The 20,341-nt window shown below is 55.8% G+C and overlaps 1 protein-coding gene across 5 annotated transcripts in view; it reads left to right on the forward strand.

The window, feature by feature from the left end:
• AGPAT3 (1-acylglycerol-3-phosphate O-acyltransferase 3) overlaps positions 1 to 20,341 on the forward strand; it is a 108,884-nt gene that overhangs the window by 57,320 nt on the left and 31,223 nt on the right. For all 5 annotated transcript variants that reach the window (XR_012331660.1, XM_073804565.1, XM_073804566.1 and 2 more), the window contains exon 3: positions 12,075 to 12,301. Coding sequence is in view for 4 of the 5 variants with exons in the window: in XM_073804565.1 (XP_073660666.1) it covers positions 12,124 to 12,301 (178 nt within the window). In the remaining variant the exon portion in view is untranslated. The remainder of the gene's footprint in view (positions 1 to 12,074; positions 12,302 to 20,341) is intronic.

A 20,341-nucleotide genomic window follows, 5' to 3' on the forward strand; every position in this document is an offset into this window, starting at 1 on the left:
AGACTCTAGAGTTTGTGTAGAAGCTTTTCCCAGACTCTCTCCGGCATGCTGGTTGGGAGTCATGGAGAAAAGGCCTGCGGGAGGGGAGACTCCCTCCGCACTGGCAGCTCTGGGACCCCTCACGCCCTCCCCAGCTGCGTGGCCTCCTGTGACCAGCTCCTCCTGGGTCTGTCCCCGGGAACCCCGGGGCTCAGTCCCGCCCCCTTCAGGCGCCCACCTCACCCCACATTTTTTGTTAATTGCTTGTCCTGTGACCTCACATCTCTGATGGGGTCAAGAAAAGTCATGAACTTGCAGTTTGTCTGGCTTTATCTTGTTGCAGGCTGGGAGTGACAAGCCCTCTGCATTCCTAAGGGAACCCCAGGACTCGATGTAACTTTTTTTTTTTTTTTTTTTTGTGCTGTACGCGGCCCTCTCACTGTTATGGCCTCTCCCGTTGCGGAGCACAGGCTCCGGACGCGCAGGCTCAGCGGCCATGGCTCACGGGCCCAGCCGCTCTGCGGCATGTGGGATCCTCCCAGACCGGGGCACGAACCCGTGTCCCCTGCGTCGGCAGGCGGACTCTCAACCACTGCGCCACCAGGGAAGCCCTCGATGTAACTTTTTAAATAGTGAAATATATTGTACATGTAGAAAAGTGCATTAACAACCAATTTACTGAATAATTATAAAGCAAACTCCCATCTGTTTCTCTACGAGTAAAACGTCTTTATTATAAAGGGCAGATCATTGTCACAAAGTTACATCCAAGGCAGGTTAGCTGTGCCTGTTTCCTGTGTGCACGTGCACACGTGTGAGTGCGCGTGTGCACATGTGTGCGTGTGTGCGTACAGGCCAGGCAGCCACCTTGGTGTGAGGGGCGCCCGCTGTGTCCTCAGGCCTAGAGGCTTGTCACAGGCCTACTGTGCAGTCGTAAGGCCTGGGAGCTCTTCGCGTCCCTCCCACCCTGCACCGCAAACCTCACCACTGCTCGGGCCAGTAAAACCATCAGAACAGCCTCAGAAAGACAGAGGATTCTGGAGCTCTGGTAGGTGGGGCAGGTGGGGCCCGGAGGTCCCTCTCATGCCTTCTCACCGTGGCCCGTGGCCGTCTGTCCCTGGGCTTCTGCCCCAGCCCCCCTCCTCGCCTAGCCGCCCCTCTCTTCTTGCCTGGGGCACCGCTTCCACAGTGGAAAGCCCCCTGGGGACATGACAGCCCTTCCCCACCCTTGTCCTCAGTCTGTAGTTCCCAGGCCCTTCTCCTAGCCTGGCGGGGAGCTTCGGCCTCCTTTGGAGGGGGCCTGGGGGCCTGGGGACCCTTTGATCCATCAGGCTCCTCCAGTAGCCCGCGGTCAGGACAGTGCTGGTGCGCGTGGCCCCTGCCCTTCAGCCTGGGCAGCCAGTTATCTGTCCGGCCTTCGCTAGCTGCAGCAATGCCCCAGGTGTCTCCGATGGGACCCGGAAATATGGGCGGTTTCCTTTGTCCTGAGTCAGGAGCCCTCCCCCGCCAGCCTGCACAGCCCCTCTGCAGCCAACGGCACTGGCCCGTCCGGAGTTTGACAGGGTTTTCAGAGTCTTAGATGAGACTGTCAGGTAACGTGCTACATTGGCTCTCCTGTAACGTTGGTCTTTCAGGAAACTTGTCGTTGAGGCAGCTCGTGATGACACGTGAAAGGCACGAGCTTCAGGAGTCACGCTGCTGGTGTCGCACGTGAACGCGGTAAACACGCGGCATCCCTTTAGCCAGCTTTGCCGAGCATCGTGTATGTGCGAGACCTGCGTGCGTGACAGTGCCAGCAACGGGGAGGGTGCGCGGGCAGGGGTCTGGGCCGCAGGTGACAGAAGTGGTGGTTGAAATACCCGAGACTCGTGTCCCCTCTGCCTCTTGCTGTGGCAGCCGCTGGCTGCTCGCCGAGGCCGCCGCCCGCAGCGTGGGTCCTTTCTCCCCTTGCTTGTCCCTTCGTGCTCCTGACGTTGCTACCATGGATGCCGCTTACTCACTCAAGGAGGGCCAGGAGCAGAGGGGCAGCACAGGGGGCGGGGCCTGTCTCTGGTCCAGGAAAGCAGCCCCTGAAGGCCCCACTGCCTGGAACTGGGCCATCCCTGGGGCAGCCGCTCCAACTGGGGACAGGGTTACCTTTATGGCTTAGATCTGGGGCTGGGGGTCCCCTCCCAGGGCCCAAGGGTGAGCACTGCCGCCATGGCCGAGCTCTCTCACGAGGGGCGGTTGTCACGGAGGCCTGGAGGGGCCGTTTGGTACATCCTTTCATGATACCTTCCTTACCCCTTGGTTGAGAGATACGGAATGCCAAAAGAGTTTCATGAACCCAGTGATGGTTTTAAGTTAATTGTATCCTATTTTTTTTTAAGATTTTTTTTGATGTGGACCATTTTTAACATCTTTACTGAATTTGTTACAATATTGCTTCTGTTTTATGTTTTGTTTCGTTTTGCTGTTTTTTGGCCGCGCGGCATGTGGGATCTTAGCTCGACCAAACCCGCACCCGCTGCGTTGGAAGGTGCAGTCTTAACCGCTGGGCTGCCAGGGAAGTCCCAGCTGTATACTATTTATTGTGCATACGGTAGAAATGCAAGTCTGCCTAAAGGCAAGTGCGAAGGAAAGCCAGAAACGTGGGACGTGTCCTGTGCCGTCTGCTCAGCCTGCAGCAATGCTCAGGCCACACGGCTTCCACGTCTCCCACCAGCGGCTGCAGGCTTACTGCTCTAGGTGCCCAGGGACTCCAGGAGGCCAGGTCCACACTCTTAATAGCAGAGGCTTCGTTGTACGTGATCGTATCCTGCAGGCTGTTCCCTGGTTCTTTTTCATGGTTGTCTTGGTTTTCTTTCCTGTTTGTTTCTCCATGTGGACTGCAGAATCAGCATTTCTAGCTCCAGGGCTGAGGGATGGGGGACCTGTTGGTATTTTAATTAGGGTTCAGTTATATTTATAAATGAACTTAGAAAGAATGGCTTGTGTGTTATTTATGTATAGCTATCTGAAAAACCACCTCAAAAGGTTGTGATTGAAAACAACCACTGTTTTCTTAGCTCACAGCTGTGGGTCAGCACTTTGGGCTGGGCTCAGCAGGGCGGCTTTCTGCTCATCTCACCTGGGGTCATTTGCAAGGCTGCAGTCAGCCGGCAGCATGACTGGGGCCGTGGGTCCATTTCTGCTCCATGTGGACCCACCTTCCAGCTGGCTGGCCCGAGTTTCCTCCTCTGGCGCCTGGAGGGTGCGCTGGAAGCTGCAAGGGCTCTGAAGGCCCAGGCTCGGGAGTCAGTCGTGTGATGCAAGGCCCGCCCCAGTCTATTTAGTGCTGAGCCCTGTCGCCAGCCTGCGTTCCGGGGCCGGGAAGCCGACCCCACATCTCGATGGGGAAAACAGTGCTGCTTTACCAGGGCGTGACCGCAGGGGGCAGTGTCGCCCCTGCCGCACAGTGTTTTCCCATTTGTTTAGTTCTGCTTTTGTCTCTTTCTGGATATTCCAAGGTTTACCCATATAAACCTGTTTATTTCTCCTGAAGCTCGTGATTAGGTATTTTGTCTTTTTTATTGCAAATGTACACAGGGTCTTCTCCACTGTGTCTTCTGTTTTTGTGTGTTCACGTGGAGGTGTGCCCACTGGGCCACACTCTCTGGTGGCCTGGACATACCGCAGGGCTCTGTGTCCTCATCGTTCTGCTCACCAAGGGCTTGGACTGCGAGTTTGCACCCCTCTTGCTTTAGCGGAAATCCCTAGTCCTGGGCTTCCAATTTTCCCCTTTCTACCTGCTAGAGAGGAGCAATGGAGCAACGCAGGATGCCACGCACCGAAGATGGCAGGGCTCCTGGCAGCCTGGGCCCCAGACGACCACGGTGGGCAGAGCTGCCAGGCTGCATCTTCAGTGCATGGCTGCCTAGGTTGCTCCATTGTCCCAAATAACCATCTGGGGCCCGCGACCTGGATCTGTTAAGTCAGAAAGAAATGAACTTCTCTGTTGTCTTAGTGCCTCCTGATTACTTCAGGTAGAACTAGTTGTTGAACATTATTAGAATGTTGCCTTCTGACGTTGTATTAATTTCGTCCCTTTCAGCATCACTGTCAGCCTTTACTGTTCGTAGTGGCACTTTGGTTACGGGGACTCTTTTGGGTCTATACCGTACAAACCCACCAGCTGCAAGCAGGGAGGATTTCACTCCTCCTTTTCAATTTTTAGGCTCATGAGGTTGGACCAGCAACACATGATTATTAGCAAAGAAATGTCATATTTTTCAGCCTTATTGAAAGACAAGGTGGTCCCTGTAAGTGAATTTACCCAAGAACTGAAGCCACCCCCTTTAAACCTCAAAAACAGGATTGTGTTGGTCTAATCTAAAATTTTTGTGAGACTCATGAAAATCCTTCTCTGCCCCTCGGCCACCATCAGTACTCCGGTGAGTGGCGCAGCCCCCCTTGCGCAGGGGCACGGTCAGGGTGGACGACAATTGCTGCATTACGTTCTCATTCGTGATGCCATCCTGGGGCCGCTGGGTCTGCGAGCTGCCCCGGCCCCGGATGCCCTCCAGGTGGCGCTGTCTCCAGTCGCGGGCTTGCCTCCCTCGTGCTGCCGCCAGCGGGACGCCTGCCTCCAGCGCCTGCCGCCCCCTCTTTTCTCGTCTGGCGCTTCGGCTTGGCCGTGGGCCAGGAGACCACCCAGTCCCACATGTCCCAGCTGCGTTGACAGCAAGAGTGAGGAGGAGCCCATCTAGGAGCTAAGGAGTCCCTGTGGGTGACGTGTCTGCGTCCCTGATACCCAGACTGCCCAGAAGGCGGTGGGGGTTTATTCCCATTCTTGGCTATGTTCTGAACAGTAGACGTTGCCACCTAAATTATCTTAAGATACTTTAAAAATATTAGAGATGATGTTCTCTCTCTACTGTCCCTTGTTTCCAATAGTCAGTCTTGTTCATAGACTTTTTCTCTGGTGTTTCCTGACTCGGAAACAACAGAACTATTCACACGGAAAACAAAAACCTAGGGCTTGCCCCCAGTTTGCCCCCCGTGCAGCCAGCCAGCGTGGCCTTTCTGTTCTGCTGCCTCATAGCAGACCACGTCTGCTCTGCTTACTGCACACATAGGCACTCAAATATGGGACAGATGGATGGGTGGGTGGATGGATGGATAGGTGGATGGATGGGTGGATGGACGGGTAGATGGGTGGATGGATGGGTGGGTGGGTGGGTGGATGGATGGGTAGATGGGTGGGTGGATGGATGGGTGGGTGGATGGATGGGTGGGTAGGTGGGTGGATGGATGGGTGGGTGGGTGGGTGGATGGATAGGTGGATGGGTGGGTGGATGGATAGATGGATGGGTGGGTAGATGGGTGGATGGATGGGTGGGTGGGTAGATGGATGAGTGGGTAGATGGGTGGATGGATGGGTGGGTGGGTAGATGGATGGGTGGGTGGGTGGGTGGGTGGATGGATGGATGAGTAGATGGGTGGATGGATGGGTGGGTGGAAGGATGGATGGGTGGATGGATGGATGGGATGGGTGGATGGGTGGGTGGATAGATAGGTGGATGGTTGGATGGATGGGTGGGTGGGTGGATGGGTGGGTGGATGGATGGGTGGGTGGGTGGAAGGATGGATGGGATGGGTGGACAGGTGGGTGGATGGGTGGGTGGAAGGATGGATGGGTGGATGGATGGATGGGATGGGTGGACGGGTGGGTGGATAGATAGGTGGATGGATGGGTAGGTGGGTGGGTGGATGAGTGGATGGAACAAAGGAAGGAAGAAGGGAAGGTAACAGCCTTGGTTCCCCTTCATTATGGACTTTGAATTTAGATCACATATAACTAAACCGTTCTTTTAATCCTATAATCCAGACTTCCTATCTAGAACATCAAAAACGAGGCACTTTTGGCATGTTTAATGTCTTCTCCCTTCACCAGCCACTGTGCTCAAGGTCAGACCTGCTCAGGAGAGACTGCCCCGACAGGGCCGGGTGAGGCTGCCAGGCTCTGACCTCAGCTCCGAGAGGTAGTTGGCCCAGAGTGGTTATCAGCGGCGATGCCTTCTCCCTGGATCTCAGGAGCAGGGCAGCAGGGCAGCTGAAGTGGCGTCCCCCAGAGCTGGCCAGCTTCTGCCCAGTGGAGAGCCACAGCACTGGATGTTTCAGGCTGGGGTGCAGTTTCAGGCTGGGGGTGCAGTTTCCAATTGGGCGCTGCTCCCCCAGCTGTAAGATTAGACTGCGTTGGCAGAGGCTGGAGGGACTGACGTGGGCCCTGTGTGTAGATGGGAGAGCGGTCTTCCACGTGCAGAGAGAGCCACTCACCTTCCCTGCATGGAGCAAGGAAGCACTCTGATGGGCCCTCGACTACAACTTCTGTTTCTGTGGAAAGGCTTTGTTGGAAAGATGGGGGTTTGGGCAAAGATGGGGGTGTGCCTGGTAAGGAGATCTGAAGACCACACCATCTGCCGGGGTAGTTCCTGAGGAAGGGGGACAGAGGGACCAGTGCCGGTCCTGTGGGCATTTGGGGCGGGCCCTGAGGCAGGTGCAGGGGACGTGAGCAGGGTGAGGCTGGGCCAGGGTCCGCGGCAGACCCTGGGCCTCCTGGGCAGCAGGACGTGGGAAGGGGCCTGTGCACGCCCAGAATTACAGGATCTGGGAACAAGGCCTGCATACTTCTAAGAGCTGTGTTCCTCTGCTCCGGGGCCCTGACACACACCGCAGGCTGCGGGCTTAAACAACAGACATCGATTCTCCCTGTCCTGGAGGCTGGAAGGCCGAGGCCAGGGTGTCGGAGGCTGTGAAGGAACAAGCTGCGTGTAGAGACCGCCTCCACCCATGTCCTCACACGGCCATCCCTGTGCACGTCTGTGTCCTAATCTCTTCTTATAAGGCTGCCGGTCCAATTGGATTAGGGCACACCCTAGTGCCCCCGTTTAACTTGATTTCCTTTGTTGAGACCATATTTCCAAACACAGCCACACGCTGGGGTGCTGGCAGTAGGACCCCAACATATCCTTGTGAGGGGACACAATTCACTCGTAACAAGAGGTGCCAAGGTCGGGGCTGGCAGTGGCGGCGGCAGAGCCCAGCAGCGGGCCAGGCCCTTGGCGGGATAGTGGGGAGGTGGTCCAGGCGCCCCTGGCTCCCAGGTCTCCCCTTCACCACCCTGAGCCCCGAGCAGCGCGGCCACGGGAACTGGCTCAGAACTAGCAGCAACAGCCCTGGAGGGACAGGGTCAGGTCCACGAGGGTCCTGCTTCTGGGGCAGGGGGAGGGGGCAGTGCTGGAGCTGGGAGGAGGGTCTGGTCTGGCTCCCGGCCCTTCCTGCCCCACCGGAGCTCTGGCAGCTCCCGAGAGGCCCCGGTCACCGTCTCTCAGAGGACGCGTGTCGTGTTGCAGCTCCAGGAGCCTCACTCACCTGCCCTGGAGCTGTGGGCAGCGCGGCTCTGCCGAGTGCCCGGCCCCTCCCCCTCCCCCGGCCGGCCTCTGTTCTGTGCCCCTTGTCCCCAGGTGGCAGCGCCACCCTCTGTCGCCCCTTTGGGGAGGGTGAGTGCACCTCGTCCCCTGCCCCGAGAAGGTGGGGTCCCGGCAGCTTGTACGGGGCCACAGTACCCTTAGGACCGGGCTGTGCAGGTGCCAGGCTTCTGGAACGACCTAAACTCTTACCTGAGGACGGGACTTGGGCTCAGGTTTCCTGGCCAGCAACAGCATCTGAGTATTAATGAAAAGGGGCCAATGTCTTTTACTTTAAAATAAAACTTTATGGAACAATGGCGGTTACCTTGGGGGTGTCGGGGGATGGATGGATACCAATTATGCCTCATAATTTCTACCTTAGATGCGTTCTTCTATTCTAGGCCGTATCACGTGTCTTCTAGAAGCTTACAGCAACGCCAGTGGAAGAGCTGCGTGTTGCTGCAGTTTTGAAGCATCTCATTTGTGTCGTGAGGTTAAGTGCATCACACAGGCAGGGGTAATGGGGCCCTACAGCACCCATTACAGGGCGGTGGTTACGGGTCAGAACAAGCTCTGCCCACTTGGCGCTCAGGATGTGAGAGTTAGGCGGGAGGGGGCCTTGACGGAAACTGGGGTCAGAGGCGGTTGGGGGTGGATGTCAACTCAAACGTCTCCCATCAGATTGGGGGGTGAGCCCAGCAGGCTGCACTTTTGCCTTCCGACCCCTAGGGGCACTGCCTTCACCAAGCTGTGGCAGGAAGGGGACAAGGGGCAGTGCCCCTGGTGGGTGCAGCCAGGAGCCCCCAGCGTCATCCTGAGCGTGGATTAGTCGCAAGGAAGCACAGCCAGACTGCGGGGTATCTACGGGGCAGCTGTCCCGGGCTCTTCCGGCGGGAGCGGGAGCGGGTACGGGACAGCTGTCCCGGGCTCTTCCAGTGGGAGCGGGAGCGGGAGTGTGGTATAGGTCAGAGGAGAACAGGGGCGTGCGATCAAACGCCGCACTGGCCCTCGACCGGGGCCTGGACGAAAAGAAGTGACACGGGCCATTTGGGGGAACACAGATGGGATATTTGGTGATATGCTCGCGTCGGTGTTAAATTTCTCAGATGTGATCATGGCGTTGTGGTCAACCAAATGCCCAGGTTCTAAGGTGACACAGGCTGAACGGCTTAGGAGTGGATTTTCATCAAATATTCCAGAAGAAGTTTTTAAACTTAAATTTAGCCTATGCACAAGAAATGTAAAAATTAAATTTAAATATTCATACATATTTTTGTTACATAATGTTAGGTTAAGATGATTGGTAAAAGACTCAATCATAATAAATTGTATTACAGTGAGATCCTGTAGAGGACGTACATGGAAATACAAATTTTTTTTTTTTTTTTTTTTTTGCGGTACGCGGGCCTCTCACTGCTGTGGCCTCTCCCGTGGCAGAGCACAGGCTCCGGACGCGCAGGCTCAGTGGCCACGGCTCACGGGCCCAGCCTCTCCGCGGCATGTGGGATCTTCCCGGACCGGGGCACGGACCCGTGTCCCCTGCATCGGCAGGCGGACTCCCAACCACTGCACCACCAGGGAAGCCCTCAAATTGTGAACTTTAACCTTCTCCCAGGCTGGCAGCATGCGGTCGGACGCTGCCTCTGATGCTGGGCAGTGGTGGCTGCAGCCCCGCCAGCCCCGCCATCACGAGGGTGAACAACCAGTGCACTGACAACCATGCTGGGCCCCGAGAGCCACTGTTTTCTGCTTTCAGTACAGTATTCCATCAGTTACAGGAGACACTCACTTTACTATAAAATAGGCTTTGTGTCAGGTGATTTTGCCCAACTGCAGGATAATGTGAGTTTACACCGAGCACGTTTAAGGGGGGCAAGGCTCAGCTTTGATGTTTGGGAAGTTAGGTGTATTAAATATATTTCAACTTAACAAGATATTTTCAACTTATGATGAGTTCATTGGGATGTAATCCCGCTGTAAGTTAAGGAAGATCTGTATGTTTAAAAGTTCACAGTATGACAGAATTTATGCCCCTTGCATATTTAAACTTGGGTTTCAAAATGTAGAAATCAACTTAGAATTCTCTGATGATATATATATATTTATTATTATTTTTTTTAATGTTTTCAGGGGCTGCACACGAGCCAGTGCTCCTGGGGGCTGCCGAGTTGATGCTTTCCTGCTTACCAGTCTGCAGGCCTTGGGGGAGAGCTGGGGAGGGTGTGGGCTGATTGGGGAGCAGGGTGGGTTCTGCAGGGGTGGGGGGGCTGGTCAGCCCTCCCCCACCGTCATTGAAGGTCCTCCAAGTTAGCACGTGTGACTGACGTGTTATCAAGACTGTCAGGCCCAGCTGGGTCAGAGGTGGTAGGCCGAGAGGCGGCGATGTCCAAGCAGATGGTGGGCACCGGGTGCTCTCGTGGCGGGGGCAGGTGGGAGGGGCCTGGACTGCAGCTGCTGACGTGCCTTAGGACGGGGTCTGGCCCACAGGGAGCAAGGACACCAGACCCACATCTGGGCATTGGGGACAGACTGACAACCAGGGAGGACAGCCAACTGCAGCCAGGAGCCCCGGCCAGGCTCACCTCCAAGCGGGACTGAGGGGCCGTTCCAGATGGGGGTGCGGCTCTCTGGGGCCTCTGGGGACGGACTTCCTCGACCAGAGATTCAGGAGATGGACCGGGGACTGGGACTTGTTAAACAGATTCCCGAGGGAAGGCCTGTGTCCGCACAGAGGCTCGCTGGGGAAAGTGCGGGGCCAGAGGCTGCACACCTGCTGCCGTCGGCAGGTGAACAGGTGAGCGGACAGACTGGAGACCGCCCTGCCATGTGAGGCTGGACTGCAGGTCCCATGCAGGCCTCTTTATGTGAACCTCTAGCAAAGGAAGCTTGATCCCGTGTCAGGAAGCCCAGAGGGGCTGCCAGGGGCTGGGGGGGGGCGTGGGGCTGCTTGGTCGTGATGGGGCAGCGGTCCGACAGGCGCCCTCACACTGCGCGTGTGTGAGCGACACCTCTGTGCAGCTGATTCTCCAGCAGGTCTGGCACGGACCTGGGGAACCTGCTTTCAACAGCATCACAGCTGATGGGCCGATCTTCGAGCTGGCTTTTGGGGACCTTGGTTATGGTGGCCCACACGGTTATTGTGCCTGGCCCAGGATGGCGGGGTGGGGAACAGCCTGGTCTCCGGGGGCCGGGGGTGCAGGGAGCCCGCCGGGTGGCAGGTGCGGGTCCAGATGCCGGGCGGCAGCGTCAGGTCCGGTCAGAGCCGTTCTCTCTGGTCCCAGAAGGCAGCTGGCCCCAGGCCTGGCCTGGCTGATGTGTGAGTCTGTGCGTTACAGAGGGGTCCCCGCCCACGGGGGCACAGGCGCGGGGCTCCCTGCTGGGACTGGAGTCCGGCCTTCCTGCTTTGCGCTGCGTGGCCCTGAACAAGTCAAAAAGCCTCTGCGCTTCCTTTGCTCGCCCGTCACATAGGGGCAGTGACGGCGTCCCCCGGGTTCGTGCGAGTTTAGGAGGCGGTGGCAGGAAGCGTGTGCAGCGCCGCACATGTGTCCTCTCGGGGCCTCTCGGGGTCAGAGCTTTGGACATGAAGGCGGGGGGCTGGGGCCTCTCGGGGGCTGCGGGCATCAGAAGGCCTGCCCGGGCCTGGGGCGCCGGCTCCCCTGGGGACTCCCACACCTGGCGCCAGGCCTCGGCTCCTTCCCTGTCCTCCCGGGCATCCTCCCCACGTGGCTGCTGGCTTATCCGCCACCCCCGCCCCTCACGCAGCCACTCGGGGGCCAAGGGTGGACGGAGGGCATCCTCTGGAGTCACGTGGCCTCATGCCTGGCACAGCAGCCAGGCCCTTGTGCCCCGGTGTGCCCAGCGTGGCCACCCTGGAGGCCTCTGGAGCCCACTCCACTCGCATCCCGGAGAGCGTGGGGCCCGTCTCTGGAGGACCCAGCCGCGGTCGAGGCAAGCAGCCACCAGGCTGCGGCGCGGCCGGCTCTGAGAGTGCCAGGGCTCCGTCCCAGCCGTCTGCTTGTCTCTGTCCACGCGAGATTCCAGGGCAGCTCGCGGAACAAGTACAGCCATGAAATGCGAGCCTCTGGCTTCATCTTTGAAACCAAGAAACCAGTGTTGAAGGGAAGCGGGAGAAGCTGGCTGAGTCCTGAGGGGTCACCGCTTCTGCGTTAGAGACCAAAACAGAAGCCTTTCAGCTAAAAAAGGGTACAGCAGCTTGGGAGTTAAAAGACAGTCGTTGAAATGTTTTTATAGAGATTGAGTGTGCAGTTTTGATCTTTTAAGTAAGATGCTAAAAAAAGAAAAGAAAAATTACCCATCATGCCTTTACCTAGAGATACTCACTATTAATATTTGTGTGCATTTCTTCTAGTCTTTTCTTTCTTCCTTTCTTTTATGCATGTGTGTATACGTTGTGTGGTGTGTATGTAAGGTGTGTGTGTGTGCATGTGTGTGTATGTTGCGGGTGATGCCTGCGTGCACGGTGTGTCAGCTCCCCCGTCCGCCCCGTACGTACGTCGCTCTCGGGAGGGAAGGGCATGAGGACCCCGTGGGGGGTGGCTGCAGATCTGGGCTCTGGCGTGAGCACCGCGGACCCCTCCTCCGCCCGCAGCCCCTCACCCCTGGGGTCCCTGGCGCCCCGCCTGACCGCCGGCCCCGTCTTTGCAGGACGGCTGTTCTCAGTGAAGGGCCCTGCACTCGCTACTGAGCTGTGGCCATGGGCCTGCTTGCCTTCCTGAAGACCCAGTTCGTCGTGCACCTCCTCATCGGCTTTGTCTTCGTGGTGAGCGGGCTGATCATCAACTCCATCCAGCTCTGCACACTCGTCCTCTGGCCCGTGAACAAGCAGCTGTACCGCCGGCTCAACTGCCGCCTTGCATACTCGCTCTGGAGCCGTGAGTACCCCCCGCGTGTGCACGGCGGGGATCGGGGGGCCGCGGACGGTCAGGACGACGCCCTTTCTGCTGGATGGTCCCGGACAAACCAGTGCAGGGCCCCTGGGGTGAACGCCTGTGGTGGTGAGACGAGACACAGTGGGCTGGCTCCCGCTCCCCGGCAGGAACCGGGGGTGCTCCTGGCCAGTAGCTGTAGCGGGGGCGGGGTTTGGCCCGAGCTCTTCACTGGGCTGAACCACGTGACGGCCCGATCCCTGAGCCTCTGGACCCACAGAGGTGGCAGTTCCACGCGGTCTCGCGCGGTACTCTGGGGAGTTGGAAACGAGCAATGATAAAGTCAGTTCACCATGACCAAGCCCTAACAGCTGCCGCCGATACATGGCCAGCCTTGGGTCACCAGACCCCCAGTCACCCCCTCACCAGAGTACAGTGAAGCTGCCCTCGGGGCGGCCTGCCATCACGTGTAAATGTTGCGGTACCTCTCTGCAAGAGGCAAGGACTCCCACCCGTCTCTTAATTAAATGTATGTGTTTAGGCGTGTACAGGTGTTACCGATACGCCCTTGTGATGTGTGTGCATTTGTACAAACAGAATCGGTCTTCACCCATCAGCTGGACAGAGACTTAGAAGCTGCTGACGGGGGGCGTGGGGGGGCCGCTCGCCCTGCAGGTTGGGGTCACGGGGCACATCTTTGGACGGCAGTTTGCCGGTAGCGATGGACAACTTACACGGTTCTATTTTTTGACCTAAATATTCCACCAAATAAGAATGTAACCTAGAAAGATACCTGCAGCAGTACATACGTGTGCAGATATTCTCATGTTACCACTTTTATAGTAACACAAGACTAATATAAAACGGAGCAGCCCAAATGCCCATTAATGGAAGCTAACTGTGGTGTGTCCACCGGATGGAATCCCACACGGCCACCAAGAACAACAGGGAGAATCTCTCTGTCCTGATAGAGAGCCAAGTTCAAGATACATTTTTAAGTGAAAACGGAAGCGATAAAGCAAAGCACAGAGGGTGCTCTGCATTTATTTACTTTTAAGACACGTGTGTGATGTGTCTGCAGTTGTGTGTGGCCACCCCTGCTTAGAGAAAGCTGAAGGGTGAACAGAAAACGTAACCACCCCGGGAGTGGAGGAAGGCGGGGACTCGTGTTTATTTCATACTGTGTGCTGTTTACACTTCTTAGCATAAGAACGCGTTTCTTTTACAATGAAGAGAAAATAATACACACGTTACTTCCTATGGGAAGAGGTGAGTCTGTGTGCCTGTCCCTGTGACCCCTCCCAGTGCAGGAGCAGGAAGATGGCAGCTAAGCGGCCATAGGAGTGTCCACGCCCAGGTGTGTGCACCCCCCCCCCCGCCCCCGCAAGGTGCGGCAGCCCCGCCTGTGCTTCCAGCCGTAAATAGTCTAAACTGCAATAAATAAATAGCATAAACTGAGATAGTTTCAGTTCCCAGGCGGTTTTTTCCTAAATAAAAGGCCACCTTTGTGTGTGTGTGAGAAGGAGAATTAGAAATCCTATCATATAGGACATACAGTGGGAGATGAGTACATACCTAAAGGGCAAATGCCAACTAGATGAAAATCATAGACTCCACCTCCGGCAGTATTCTGAAGTTAAAACGCTACAAAACAGCCAAACTCTGGCGAATAAAAGTTGTAATTATAATATTTTTTAAAAGTAAAAGCTTAGTGAATGAATGTTACAGCTTAGATTAGGTACAGATTAGATACAGCTAATGAGAGAGTGAGCGAACTGGACATTACTATGAAGAAATCATCCTGATTGCAGTAGAAAGACAAGATGAAAAATACAAAACAGGAGTTAAAAGATGTAAGGGGAGAGTGACAGTCTATGAAACAGGTCTTGGACTCCCGTACCCAAGGAAAGAATAAGCGGAAGCTCCATTGGAGGAAATGATGGCTGAGAATTTTCCCGAACGGATGAAAAACAAGATTCTGTAACTCTAGGAAGCAAATGTAAACGAAGCAGGGTATATAAACAGAAGTTCACACTTAGACCCGTCACAGAGAAACCACAAACCACCAGAGACAAAAAGAAGATCTTAAAAACGCCCAGAAAAGAAAGCTAGACCACCTACACAGATTGACAGACTCCCAGCTGACTCGGCAGAACGTGTGTCATCAGAGCCAGAGGCAGTGGGCTGTCTCCAGCCTCGGCCTAGAGCTCTACATCCAGGAAAGTGACCTTTCAGGACTGAGAATGAGATCAAACAGCCTGAGGGGACCAAAAAGTGAGTATATCGTCACCTGAAATTTTTTTAAAGAATATTCTTCAGTGAGAACAAAAGCCATCAGAGAAAGTAGGGCCTGAGTTACCAGGAAGACTGGTGGACTGAGAAATTGGTAAGTAGGTAAATCTAAACAGTCATATAAAATAATAGCGATGCCCCAACCCGCGTGGCTGAGAGCAGACAGGACCAGCGGCAGGCAGTCTGTCAGTCAGGAGTGGGGACAAAAGTTCGGACTCCATCATTCTTGTATTTGTCAGGAAGACAGCAGAGATCTTTCCTTAAGACTTTGTTCACTAAGTATAGGGTAGAATACAGAAATCAAACATAACTTCTAAACTATTTGAAAAAGATGGATTAAAAAAGCAAAGACAAATTCATTTTTTAAGGCAAGAAAGTATGAAAAAGCATAAAAATAAGAAAACTTGAGGTAGAAGTTAAGATTTATGTAAAATCCTCCAGTATTTGGAAGGAACACAGGTGCCCACTGAACCCACATGCTGTGAGAGTTTCCCCCAGGACCTGGTGAGTCGGGGGGGCTTCTCCACTTGTCCATTTCTTAAATACACGAGCAGGGGTCCTTCCCGGATTTGCGCTGGTGGAAGCTTTCCCCGATCCCGTGGGCATGTGGGGTGAGCGAGGGTCACACCAATGTGCGGGCCAGCGGCCCCCAACCTTTTTGGCACCAGAGGCCGGTTTCATGGACGACAGTTTTTCCGCGGACGGAGGGCGGTGATGCAAGCGATGGGGTTCGCTAGCGGGCCAGCCGCTCACCTCCTGCTGTGTGGCCTGGTTCCTAACAGGCCGGGGACCGGTACCGGTTTGCGGCCCGGGGGTTGGGAACCCCTGGTGTAGGCGACCCTGAACCACTGCTTTATTTTCAACTCTGTGAGCATCCCTGTGTTCCTTCTGTGATGCCAGGTGTCTTTTGCTGCCCCCCGAGCCCAGGGTGACTCGTCGTCCTCGGGCCCGAGGAGTCTTCGTGCTGTGTTAGGGGCACAGATGTGGACCCAGAGAGCCTGGCTGGGGCCCTGGCTCCCTGCGGACCTCAGCCAAGGCTCTCACCCTTCTCGTCTGTGAAATAGAGACGGCGCCTCTCAGCTGGACCATCAAGATTAAATTAGCGCGTAGAATGTGCGTACAACGCTGTTAAATCAACGATTACTCTTAGTAGGCAAGGTTGAATTTTTCAAAAACTCATTCGTTGGAATGTGCAGAGCATGGCTTGCTCACGTGTGTTGGGGCAAAAGCATATGTTTGAATGAAGGAAATCACAAAAAAAGTCCTCATTCAAAATATTCTCCAAATTGACCGCGAGCACCTTCGCGGCGTCAGCCCTGGCCGCGTGCGTAGCGATCTACGATCTACGATCTACGAGAGACGGATGTGACTGGAAATGCGCTGAGCAGCCCACCGGGCCATGCTGGCAGCTGGTGGAACAGAGCTGCCTCGACACGCCGCTTGCCTGCAGGCAACCCTCTGCTGGGCTCACTCTCCGGGCAGGGCCGGGGTGGGGATGGGGGGGGGGGCGGGTAAAATGCCTGCAGGGGCTGCCGGTGTTGTCTTCAGTTCAGTCCTGCTCACCAGCCCCACCTGGGCCAGACCTCTCGCGCTGGACCAGAAATGCCCAGGTCCCAAGTGCTGCCAGGGGGAGGGTGTGCGGCCAGGGGAAGGCACCCCGCCCGCACCCCATGAGCACTTTCTCCCCTGCATCCTAGCTGCTGGCCAGAGCTCCTGCCCATAGAAGCCTGCCATGTAGCGAGGAGGCCATGTACCCGTGCAGGCTGCCCAGGGATGAGCGCACAGTCCCATGCAGTGGTCCTCGTGTGCCTGGACGGTGCCACGGGGTCGCAGCTCCGGCGTCCTTTCCACCTGTGAGTGGCCAGCGGACGTGGTCCGTCCCCCACAGGTGGCAGCTCTGAGCCGGCGCTGTGGTGTCCAGCAGCGTGATTTGCAGGTCATCCTGGGAGGCGGTCGTGGAAACAAGGAGCCTTTAGATGCGGCGTCAGTGCCCACGTGAGTGAGGCACGTGTTGTCAGGCCTGAGTGAAGAAATGACTTTGAAAGGTGGCTTTTTTAGAAAATTCCGTGTCTGGGGTGGTTGTAGACTCGCACCCCTACTCGCTTCGTCCAGGGCTTCCTCCATCACACACAGGGACGGCCGGGAGAGCCGGGTTCACTGGGGTCCTGAGCACCCCCTGCGGGCTGTGCATCCTCCCCAGAGGACGGCTGAGGTCCCTGCTCCTTGGACGAGGGGCCCGCAGGTCGGAGCAGCTCATCCAGGCCGCCACCCTCCCTGCCGGGTGATTTTTACGTCAGTGGGTTGAGGCTGTATCGATTCCTCTCAGACTTGTGGTGAGAAAGCATCGCAGGATTTCCCCATCAAAGAGACGGCCACACCTCAGCGTTCACTGCAGCATCGTTCACAATAGCCAAGATGTGGAAACAACGTCAGTGTCCATCAACGGATGAACAGATGGGCAAAATGTGGTCTATACGTACAAGAGAATATTATTCAGCCTTTAGAAAGGAAATCCTGCCGTATGTGACAACATGGGTGAACTTGGAGGTCAAGATGTGGAGGAGCCAGTCACAGAAGGACAGACTGCACTTGTCCTTCTTACATGAGGGGCCTAACGTAATCGAACTCAAGGAAGCAGAGGAGAGAATGGGGGCTGCCGGGGCTGGGGGAGGGGAAGGGGCGAGCGCTGTCAGAGGGGTGTGCAGCGTCAGTTACACACAGGGAGTAAGTTCTAGAGGACCGCAGTTACCAGTACTGTACTGTCCACTCGGAATCTGTGAGGAGGGTAGGCCTCAAGTTAAATGTCCTCACTACAGGCGTCCCTGGTGGCGCAGTGGTTAGGAATCCGCCTGCCAACGCAGGGGACACAGGTTCGAGCCCTGGTCCGGGAAGATCCCACATGCCTCGGAGCAACTAAGCCCGTGCGTCACAACTACTGGGCCTGCACTCTAGAGCCCGCGAGCCACAACTACTGAGCCTGTGAGCCACAACTACTGAAGCCCGTGCGCCTAGAGCCCGTGCTCCGCAACAAGAGAAGCCACAGCTCGCCTCAACTAGAGAAAGCCCACGTGCAGCAACGAAGACCCAATGCAGCCAAAAATAAATCAATAAAATAAATGTCCTGACTACGATAATGAATAAACCCTTCCTTGTTCCCAAGCAAATTGCTTCAGAAGCAGTGGTCTCAGCCACAGGCTCTTACCTGACCAGCTGACACATGGAGGTCTGCCCAGGCCTCCGTCATCGAGAAAGGGACAGGAGCAGGCCATCGCCAAGCTGCACGCGGGTCTGTCTCAGCCCTGGTCCCCGCCGCCTGGGTGGCGTGTTCACCAAGCCCCCAGCAGCTGCCTGTGCTTCCAGATGGACGGGTCAGCCTAACCTTGGGCCTCTTTATTTCTTTTTTCTTTTTCTTTTAATGTTTCTTTATCAGGCTGTGCTGGGTCTCAGTTGCGGCATGTGGGATCTAGTTCCCTGACCAGGGATCAAAGCCGGGCCCCCTGCGTGGGGAGTGCGGAGCCTTAACTGCCGGAGCACCCGGAAAGTCCCTGTTTCCGTCTGCTTTGTAATTCTTAAACAGCTATCGGGGTGAAATTCACCCATTTAAAGCATGCAGTCCGGCGGTTTGAGTGTATTCATAGAGTCATGGGCCCATCAGCACAGTCTAATCGTAGAACATTTTCACCCCATGAAGAAGCGGTCACCCCCCCCATTCTGCCCCCTCCCCAGCCCCTGGCAGTCACTATTCTGCCTCCTGTCTCGGTGGCTTTGCCTCTTCTGCACATTTCATGCAAATGGAACCATGCGGTGTGTGGTCGTGTCTGACTCCTTTCACTCGGAGCTCAGTGTTTCCAAGGTTCGTCCACACCGTAGCGCGTGTGAGGCCCGCGTTCCCGCGTCCCTGAGAGACGTCACCCTGTGTGGATATGCGCTGCCTGTTCACGCATCAGTTGGTGCACATCTGGGTCGTTTCCCCTTTGCGGCTTTGTGGATAACGCTGCCGTGAAGTGTTTGCACAGACGTCTGCCCTCACTTCTCCTGGGCGTCTACCTAGTGGTGCAGTTGCTGGGGCCTCTGGTCACTCGTCTGGAACATAGTTTTCCAGCGCGGCTGCACCTTTCGCGTCCCCACCAGCAGCGTCAGGGGTCCTAGGCACCCTTTCCTCACCAGCACCTGCTATTTACTGTCTGTCCGTTAGATGACAGCGTCCTGGTGCGCGTGACGTGGTTGCCTCGCTGTGGCTCTGGCCTGCACTCTCCCGACGACTGGTGGTGCCGAGCATCTACTCGTGGGCTTGCCGGCCGTCTGTCACTCCTCTTTGGAGACCGTCTGTCCAGGGCCTCTTGTCTTTCCATTCCTCGGGTCTTTTTTCATGCCTTGAGTGCTGGCTGGAAGTCGCCAGGCTAACAGGTGCATCCCGGGGGGCAGTTTGCCTCTGTTGACCTGGCCTGCGTCCCCTCAGAGCCCTCTCTGGTCCCTTGATGAAGCTTATGGTGAGCATGTCCTGGAGCTGACCTCTTTATGACCCCTCCTCTGACTGCCCCGAGGGTAGGAGGGACCGCGGTTTGTGGTTCGAGAGTGTTCAGGTATTACCTGAGAGTCGGCCTTCCGTCCAGTCCCCGCCTTGTGTAGAAAAGGAAGTTCAGACGCCAGCACGTGGGGTGGAGCTGTGTGTCCCCCCACTTCCACCTGGGCTGGTGGGGACACTAAGTGGAAGGAGAAACCAGGCCCCGTGCCGAGTCCCATCCAGTCCCCCACAGCCCTGTGAGGAAGCCACTATTGTCTCCTGTCAACAGGGAAACCGAGGCCCAGGCAGTCAGGCTCAGAGCTCACTGTCTAAGCGCTGGGCTGTCCTGCCCCATCAGCCTTCCCTGGCCTCCCTCCCTGAGGGCCAGTCTCCGGAAAACCGATGGCTTGGTGTCCAGCAAACAAAGGACAGGCTGTCTGGTGGGCGTCCTGAGCCTGGGAGCCATACTTCCTGGTCTGAGGCCACCCTCCTCGGGCGCCTGGCCGTGGTGGGTGTGATGCTGGCTGGCTGTGCGCCTGCCGCCTCCCCTCCCTGCTCTGCTGGGGACTGAACGTGTGCTATCCCGTCAGTGCACAGCACCTGTGAGAACTGCAGTCGGACATGACGAGAAAGGTATCCACCTAAACTCTTGTAACGAGTAACGTGGGTAAGAGTTACAGTGCTTAACGTACATAAACTGAGGACCCCTTTGTAGCCCGACGAGGACCCTAGTTTATTTGTCTATTTCTGTGTTTTTAAGCTTCCTCTGAAACTTTCCACAGAGCCCCAGGCTCAGTGTGTTGGGCTGAGATTGGAACTCCACCACTTTTTATCTGTGCTTTGGGAATGATAATAGCACTAACTCAAGTCGCCTGAGAAGTAGATGACATAACGTATGTAATTTACATAGCAGAGCACGTGGTATCCTGTCGGTATTCAATGACTTGTAGTTGTTGATAATAATAGTAATATAATGCTGATGGTGTATTCTCTTAATAAGCGCATGCTTTGCTCACCGTGCCATCCTATGGGACATTTGATTTTTAAGAAAAGCGAAGATCTGATTTTTAAGAAAAAATGTTTTAAATTAAGTCCTTCAGATATGTTGGTCAGAAAAACTTCCACCTAAAACGGGCTCCCTTCTCCATCTCTTCTGCGTTCATTTGACTTCTCCCCTGACTTTTGCTTAGAGAGGCGTAATTAGAATTTCAGAAAACTTAATTTTAAACATAAACATAAACCATCAAAAC

The sequence above is a fragment of the Tursiops truncatus genome, chromosome 4 (assembly GCF_011762595.2).
Source record: "Tursiops truncatus isolate mTurTru1 chromosome 4, mTurTru1.mat.Y, whole genome shotgun sequence".
NCBI classification, from domain to species: domain Eukaryota; kingdom Metazoa; phylum Chordata; class Mammalia; order Artiodactyla; family Delphinidae; genus Tursiops; species Tursiops truncatus.